This window comes from Cryptotermes secundus, unplaced genomic scaffold (genome assembly GCF_002891405.2).
Source record: "Cryptotermes secundus unplaced genomic scaffold, Csec_1.0 scaffold47, whole genome shotgun sequence".
Lineage (NCBI taxonomy): Eukaryota > Metazoa > Arthropoda > Insecta > Blattodea > Kalotermitidae > Cryptotermes > Cryptotermes secundus.
The window spans coordinates 1,142,759-1,151,815 of record NW_019721002.1 but is presented as its reverse complement, the minus strand read 5'-3'; the positions used below and the strand labels follow the sequence as shown (position 1 = coordinate 1,151,815).

At 39.1% G+C, this 9,057-nt stretch overlaps 1 protein-coding gene across 12 annotated transcripts in view; it reads right to left on the bottom strand.

The window, feature by feature from the left end:
• Window positions 1-1,745: 1,745 nt before the first annotated feature.
• LOC111874546 (tight junction protein ZO-1) overlaps window positions 1,746-9,057 on the bottom strand; it is a 118,051-nt gene continuing 110,739 nt past the window's right edge. For 10 of the 12 annotated variants that reach the window (XM_023870191.2, XM_023870148.2, XM_033755260.1 and 7 more), the window contains 2 exons: window positions 6,306-6,520; window positions 1,746-3,825 (listed from right to left, as the gene is read on the bottom strand). In XM_023870191.2, the coding sequence (XP_023725959.1) occupies window positions 3,548-3,825; window positions 6,306-6,520 (493 nt within the window). In that variant the 3' untranslated portion in view covers window positions 1,746-3,547. Of the gene's footprint in view, window positions 3,826-6,305; window positions 6,572-9,057 lie in introns of those variants that run through there. The other 2 variants (XM_023870206.2, XM_023870197.2) reach the window with 2 other exon arrangements.

Sequence of the window (9,057 nt, the reverse complement as noted above, 5' to 3'; positions counted from 1 at the left end):
TATTAATCCCACACTTCAAATGTAATGTAGGACTTTGTTTACAGAGGGTGTCATAAAAGTAATTTGGTTCCATGGAGAACTGACCCAGGTGGTGATATCTTAGGTAAGCTATAGCCTCACAATCACGTAAGATGTGAGTGGCTGATTCATCTTCTTATAGGCACCTCTCACACGTCGGGTCCTCTGTCAGTCCCATTTCTGTTAGTCCAGTCCCTTATCGCTTTCTTGGCAACTCCAATTGAGATACCAGAAGATGTTTGAACAAAAGTCACCGACCTTATAATATAAACATAATGATCTGTGGCCTGATCGGGTGACACTAACATGCCAAGCATCAAACAGAATCCATCTGACCTGGCAAAAACAAATTTAACAGACACACTCGATCAGGATAAGCAGGGGGACACTCCCTGTGTACTGACACACTGCTCACTGTGTGAAAGTGGCAGTCCACATGTTGCAGACAAGCCTTCCACCTGGATGTGATGTTGTTTGGTCTGCTGGACTGTTTCCAACATGCAGGAGGTACCCTGAAGATCTGCCAGACTACACTGCATCACACCCCAGAGGGTGCTGTGAAAATCCCAAATGTCACAGAGTTTATCTGTAAATACATTCAGTGCAGGAAGGCAGTTTTCCGATTTGTAGCCTACATATTAGCCAGCAGGGAGAGAAGCTTGTAGTTCATTCACTGATTGACAAATACCAGTAGCTGATGGCTCTATAGGCAACTAATACTTCAGACATCACAAACAAAAAATTATTTCAATAAATTCACATTACTTACTCACTTACTCACTCATGGAGCTGAGCCCTTCTGGAGGAGCTGCCAATTCTGCAGCTACTCAAGGATTTCCCAGCATTTTATGGAACCCGAAGGTTCATTACCATGTTCACAAGAGCACTCCACTGGTCCCTATCCTGAGCTAGATCAATCCAATCCATACCATACCATTCCATTCTCTCTCTCTCTCTCTCTCTCTAAGATCCATTTTAATACTGTCCACCCACCTACAATTTGGTCTTCCCAGTGGGCTCTTTCCTTCTGGCTTTCCCACCAATATCCTATATGCATTCCACCTCTGCGAATTCATGCTACATACCCTGCCCATCTCATCATCCTTGACTTGATCATTCTAATTAAACTTGGAGAACAGTACAAGTTATGAAGCTCCTCATTATGCAGTTTTCTCCAAACTCCTGTCACTTTATCTCCCTTTGGTCCAAATATTCTCAACGCCTTGTTCTCAAACACCCTCAGTCTATGTTCCTCCCTTAACGTCAGAGAACAAGTTTCACACCCACACAGAACCACAGGCAAAATTATAGTTTTGCATATTCTAATTTTTGTTTTTGGACAGCAGATGAGAAGACAAAAGGTTCTGGACTGAGTGGTAGCAAGCATTACCCGAGTTCAATCTCCTCTTAATTTCCTCCTGACATTAAAAAAGGAAAATGATATTTCAAAGAAGACAAAATTACACAACTATTAAATGTCTGTAAAATGAACAATGAAATATGAACATTTTCCNTACACAACTATTAAATGTCTGTAAAATGAACAATGAAATATGAACAACATTTTGTAAGTAGACTGCATGACACATTAGTTTAAGGAATATAAATGATGCCATACTGCTGGAAACTGGTCAGACGGAGAAGGCAGCCAGTAGTCATGTATAATAATCATCATCTTCCTTACCAGTGTTTTGCCTGTTGAGGCCTATTATGGATACTGTAATATCTTTTCATCATTTCAAAGGTCTTCCCAAATTTCTTTTTCAGTTCATTGATATTCTGGATCATTCTTTGAAATCTTATCAATATGTCCTATCAAACATCATCTGCATCATTCCACAAATTCTGGTATTTGTGAAATATGTAGTTCTACAATAATTTCATTTCTTTCGTGGTTCAAAATCCTTCTCATGAAATAAATTTCCGCTGATATGAAGCTTCTCTCCTGAGCTCGTTTCTGACCCTGGTTCGTACCAGAAGGTACATGATTACATATTCAATATCATCAAGATGGAAGTAGCCACAAATTTCAGTATGACCCTCTATTTCTTTTTTTATTGCTAGTGGGGTGGGACTAAGTCCCTTGTACTGCAGCCACTTCTGGCCTACTGTATCAGTATGACCCTCTAAGTAAAGTTCTTATTTTCCTACTTATTATAAGTGCCTTGTATAAGAGACTAAGCTTCAAAATGCTTTAAAATTCAAGCGGGACAGAGTTCTGTCTCTCTGTGTATGCCTGCTGCTGGCTGGGTTCCAAGATTACAAATGACTGCTGACTGAATACAAGTATGAGTTGTGATGCAAAGAAATACTTGATTTAAGGGACTGATGATTCCATGCAACAGTACACTATGAGAGATTCTGCTGTCCAGCAAAACCACACCTTGATGTAGTCTCTGAACATTATTGGTTGGGATACAAACAATAAGACGCGTGATATGAAGGAATATGTGAGAAAACAAATAACATTAAATTGCCAAATGAGGAAGGAAACAACTCTCAAACTTTATGAGTAAAGGCTGTTGCTACATCTTCATATGGAAGCCAAACATGAGATAACAGGAAGAAAAACGTTCATGTAATTCAAGCAGCAAATATGAAATTTTAAACATCAAAAGATGCAATGTATTAGATAAAATTAAAGCTCAACTTATATGAAAAACATTAAATTTTTTTTTTGGTGGATTAAAGAATACATGAATACAGAGAGAGAAAAAAAGATTAACCCACCAGAACAGGCAATAAGATATTCCCAAAACCTGACCATCAGCATTAACCTTAAGGAGAGAACATTCTAAAGAAGGATCTAAATTCAAAGTGGCCAGAACTTCATCTGTGGTGGGCAGAAGAGGAATATTGATATGTGAGGTTATCATGGCAGTGAATGTTACAATTATAGCAGATATTAAAATTAAGTAGTTTGGTAGCAACTATTCTCCAACAAAGAGAAGGTAAGACAACTGCCAAGGCCTGCCCATTTGGACTATGCAAGCTGAATGCACAAGCATGATTTTCAGACCACTCTTATCCCTGTTGTTTATACATCAAAGCCCACTGAGTCTTGAATGAACAGTAGAAATATGAAGGTAAATCAACTCCATCCACCACTTGCCTCATCTTCTCTTCATTGAAGAATAGGAACCAACATTTCAGGGAAACCTATCTACCAAACTACAGCATCACATCCCAGAAGACTCTTTAAGAAGACTGTTCCATCTAAATCAGAAAAAAAAAACAAGGTAGAACATAACACTGAATATCTCTAATTTGCTGGGTAGATATGACTTGACCTGCTGTAAATTGTGTTTAGACTAGTATGTACTACTGCCCTTACTGGCTCAGGGAAGTAGAATTCAACTTATTTCTTGTAGAGGGTTGCTCAGTGAACCCTAAACACTGCATATGCACTGTGAATACAACAGTCACACCACTGCAACACACAGCAGAGGCGGTAACAAGTAACGTCACAATATTGACAGAGATGTCACCTGTACCATCATACACAACTGCCATAAATAAACTGAAGTCACTAGAAGTGGTCCACTAACACTGACACACTGTTTGAGCCTATGGATGTGGCAGGACCTCCAGAATCTATCGCCACACTCTGCCAACTGGAAGGCCGCCCCAACTGTCCATCAGTAGTCTCCCCAGACTTGAGCGCAAAACTTCTGGGACGATGGTTCGAGTCTGATGTCTGGTCTGGAGGTTCACACGTTGCCCAGTGCGGCAGCTGAAGTTCAACAGGACAACGGAACTTCAGCCCGTGGGGCCCGCACAGTACCAGTGGGCTAAGCAACGTCTCACCTGCATACCAGAACCACAACATCTGTGTTACATCTGACGTTCTCAAGCCAGTGACTGTGGACTGGGTATTGGGGGCTCTTTCCCTGGGGGTAAAGCTGACCACTCATCTCCAACTAGTGCTGAGGTCAAGAAAATGTGGATCTATATATCCACCACCCCACGTCTTCATGGCATAGTGCTTACCTTTTTTTAACTATGAATATATGTAAAGTAACATCTTGAAAATATTTTTACCTTTTAATAAGTTGGTTTTGTTACATGGAAACACAATTGCAGGATGATGATAACACAGAATCTGTAGTTATCTTCCAACTGAAGTATAAGAACAGATTATAAACTTTGTAAGTTTTGAGGTTTTCACGGCGATGACAATGAAGAAAGTTGTCTTCTGGGTTTAGGCACCGTGTATTCTTCGTTTTGGCCGACGTTTCGGAGGAACGTAGCGCCTCCATCTTCAGAGCAGTTGAATAGCTGCGGAGAGCAGTAGCAGTAGCTATTCCTCTGCTCTGAAGATGGAGGCGCTACGTTCCTCCGAAACGTCGGCCAAAACGAAGAATACACGGTGCCTAAACCCAGAAGACAACTTTCTTCAGATTATAAACTTGTTATGCACAGACTTCAAGGAAAATCTTCAGAGAAGAAAACTGCAAACTCAACAATAACATGTTCTATTATTGGAGCATAAATTTCATCTAATTATTATTTTACAATTCAGTCCCTATATCATAGAAAACAGAATGCACCTCCATTACAATGCATTAGCTGAAAGGTAAAATTCTTCATGGAAATTATTTTAAAAACTGTGCTTACAAGTATTATAATGTAATTTTTATATTAAAATGTAGGGTGGACACTTGCTGAATCAAAAAGTGAGAAAGACACTATTTTTGCATTTTCTGGAGCTTACAACTACTTTGCACTCAATTGTTAGAGTGTGTTAGAAGAGTTTAAATTAAGTACAGCAAATTACAATTACAGAGGGTGTGAAGAGGACACCATTCTGAAACCCACAGCCAACACACAACTGACTGCTCACTCATTTTACTCATATTCCAAAGATTATAATGCAGAAAGAGTTCAGAGCACAGCACACACAACTGTGTCAAGAAGCGCATGCATTTGTTATATTTTCTTTAACATTCACATTCACTGTACAATACATACACACACCAAGATTAGTGAGAAAGGCAGAAGCACTTGTCTACCCTTCACATGGCCATGTTGGGCCTCATGCAATTGGATATTCTGACTGGCAGCTGAGTCAAGTTGTAACACTTCTGACTTGCATGCAGCAAGCACTTGGTTTGCACCTTAGCTAGCATACCAACTATACCGGCTGCATTTCTGGGATTTCCCTCAGTCCTTCTAAACAGATAACAGGACAGTACCTCAGAGATCACAACCACTTCCCCACACATCATTTTGAATTCACTGTTCACTAACATCCTTTCATCTGACACTGTGTGGTCTGAGCTAGTGACAGCATTGTTCAATTGTTCATTGTAAATAAATTAATAGTAGCTGACAGTTTTTGTGGTTTTTCCCAGCAGCTCCAGACAAATGCAGGCATGGAAGAGTATATTTACCCTTTCACAGTTCAGTATTTATTTAACCCAGTAACCCTGTGATGTCGAGATTTTATAAAACATCAAAAAATTTAAGTAAGTTATCTGAATGAATTAGGCAGTATGTCATCACAGGTACCTCTAATAGACAGTCAACAGATGACACTAGCTTTGGGTTTCTAACACTTGTCAAAACAATGCATAGGAGACAAGCAACAAATTTTAAAATACTGCAAGTAAAAATCTTTCTTACGAGCCCTAAAAACTGAAATTGTTCGTATTTTTTTTTCCATGTCCTTCCCAATTCCTCGTTCATATTCATCCTCCCAAATGATGCCATATAACACATGTAGTTGGGAAACTGTCATCTTCCTAGTGGTCTCTCTTCTTCAGTTATCTTACGGAAGACTTACATGCATTCTACATGCCCTAGCCACCTCATTCTCCTTGACTTGACAATCCTAATGCTACCTGGTCAGGCATACAAATTATGAAGCTCATTACGCAGTATTCTCCAGCCTCTTGTTATCTTTTCCCTCTTGGATCCAAATATTCTCCTCAGCACCCACCATCAGTGTATGTTCTTTTCCTTAATGTAAGAGATCATTTCACACTTGAAGAAAACAACAGGAAAAACTGCAGCTCAACATATGTGCACCATTAAAAACTATCCGAGGTACTGCCCATATCACCAGCAGTTTTCCTCAAAATGAGGAAAACTCCCTTAATTAATTAATTAATATCGATAATGGTTACAAACTTCTTCACTGTATGCCAATATAATATGAGTACGTATTGCATAAGGCCATGATGTGAACATAATCATGTTGTACCCCTGATAAGTGCTCCTTCCTTTCTCATGACGGCTGTGGGTCAGCACACTTCCACACAAGAAAGCGGGCCGTGGAAGCTTACCTTTCTCTTGGTCAAGTGGGGGCAACATAGAAGTGTCACGACACACTTTGAAGTAGATCTCCTGCTGGGACCCAATTGGAAGGGCTCCTGGCGGAATAATTATAGCCACGCCTGTGTCTGGACTGCTCAGTGTACCCCCCTCGTGGGTAAACACCCCCCTGGCCGTGGCCACCACCTCCTCACAGTCACCCCCCTCACCAACTTCTCCTCCACCCCTATGGTCACGTGAAAACACCACGTTAGTTCACCACACCACACCCACACACCTGCACACCAAAAGTAACCCAGTGACAGATCAGACAGAAGGAAGAGGAAATCTGTAAACGTCACACGCACAGCGGAACTCAAGCTGAGGTTCTCCCTCATTTAACATTCAGTTTCAATGATCTGAACCAATGGTTGTAAGATTCAATTTCCTGCATATAAGATTTTCCTCGATTTAGTGTTCATACCAAATGCTCCCCAAAGAAATGTTAAATGGTGGCAGTATTATAGTTTGGAAAAGAAATGCCAGAAAAGTAACTTTAAGTGGCACTGAAATCTCAATTCTTCCAGCAGATGATTTAGTATATGTTGTACAGACTTATATAGCTGAATGAGCTGGAAGCCACTGACTTAAAATTTTTCTAAACATTCTATAAACTTTTGGAATGGCTTCTACAGAGCCCGCCATCATGTTAACAATAAGCATGGACATGAAACATTCTGCATTATTAAGTTTTGTACCCTGAAGATGATGACAGAACTGTGAGAATGTCAAATCTCACATCTGTAACTTCTGACCCAACCATTTTTTAACTCAGCAACTATTTACTCCTCAGCAGTAAACAAAAATGAGCAAAGTTCCACCTACTCTTACTAAGCAAATTTATAATATTTCAATTTAATGGTTTCCCACAATTGGGGCATGTTACATTTAACATTCTCATGGTCATGATACAGATCTCTGCATGCTGGTGTTCCCATATAAAATTGCAACTGGCTGTTAGATTACAAGATTTCTCACAAGCCAGTAAAGACTACTGTTTTCCTGGATATGACCCATGTAACATACTGCAGAGGATCGTTACCAATGTTTTGGAGGAATATCCTACCTTAATCTTCAGGGTAAGAGACCGAGGCAAATATCTTCCTCCAAAATATTGGTAATGATCTCCCACATAGCATGGCATCACATCCCAAGGGACAACCATCCTTGCAGTCACTGCCACAAGAACCTCAAATGTCATATTTCCACAAGTTATGAAAGGAATACACAAAACATACTTATTGCAGCAGGTGCAAAATCTCTTGCTTGTAACTCAAATTTATATTGTTAATATCTTGCAGAAAACATATCATTTTTTCTTTAAACCTTTAAATGAGAAATAGCTAGTATGAGTTCCACAGTACTCTCTCTTGAAGTATTTTAATACCTGAGGATATCACAGCTATATTGTTAATTATTTATTAAGGTCATAAAACAGCCAAAATAAAGAGCATTACACAAATTTCCAGCAAAATTAACATGAACTTCATCCTACACATTTCACTAATATACATAGTATTTGCCACCTTAAGGGGTGTTTCTCGTTAGTAGGAAACCTGGATGCAGTTGTGGGAACATCCCAAATCCCACATAGTAAATCAAAACCTGACCAAAAATATATTGTTTCTAAACTACAGAGTATCCCTATAAAAGCATGCACAATGTATTATTAATATGGTTACTGTGCCTTCATTTTATTTTTCATGTATCCTGTTTCTTATTTACTGCTATGCAATATGTGCTTCTAACCGCAATCCTCAATGTTATTTATGAGAACGGGTGAATGCAGAGCTGCTACTGATTGATTACAGTGTAAGAGCAGAACGGAAACTCTACAACTTGCAAGAGAACAGGAAAAATCTTGTACAAAATTATATAAAGCCAACAGAAATAACACACAAGCACAACAAAGAGACAGACAGAGAAGTGACTATACACCAGGAGTGCAAGAAAATATGATGGCTGTTCAAATGAAACCTGTTTGTGACACTGCTTTTCTAGGATTCAGTTAAGATATATTTATGAAATGAAAACATTGGACCAAGCAAGTTAGCTCAAGCAGTAATATGTTTATTTGCCCAGAAAAATTCCCAGATGAGTTTCATTTGAACAGCCATCACACTATACCTGTCACATTTGTGTGCTACTAAACATTTTTCATGTTCCAGTGACCCACTGCTTCAATGTCAGCAGCTGTTTTTATACCAGTAAACAAATGAAAATCTCAAGAGGCTACTTTCAAGAATATTCCAAATAAAATACCATTCATAAAGCCAGCAACGAGTGTTGAAAATACTCCGGTGGAGTATGCAGATATTTCTAAATGCATAATTCACTCACCATGGGATTTATTTACTTCACACACAAATGTATAAACTTATTACACGTGCATTCATTCTTGTTCCACAACAATCCCACTCAAGGGTAAAACAATATACAAGAATTGTCTCTACTAGATACCACCTGCAGGAGCCTATACTTAAGAATGTGTTAACATTACGTGAAATTTTGGATTCTCATAACAGTGAGAATCATGATTATGATCTTGTTAAGATGTTATGTTAGGTTCCGCAGGTTAGGTTATGTTATTGATGTACATAGCCAAGGGAAAACTCTACACAGTAAGCATTAAGGATACTGGTGAAGTTACAGAGGTTATACAGTGTTCAATAATATAGGAGCAATCAGAAATAATCACGGAGGATGCGTCTTTAAGGCACAAGT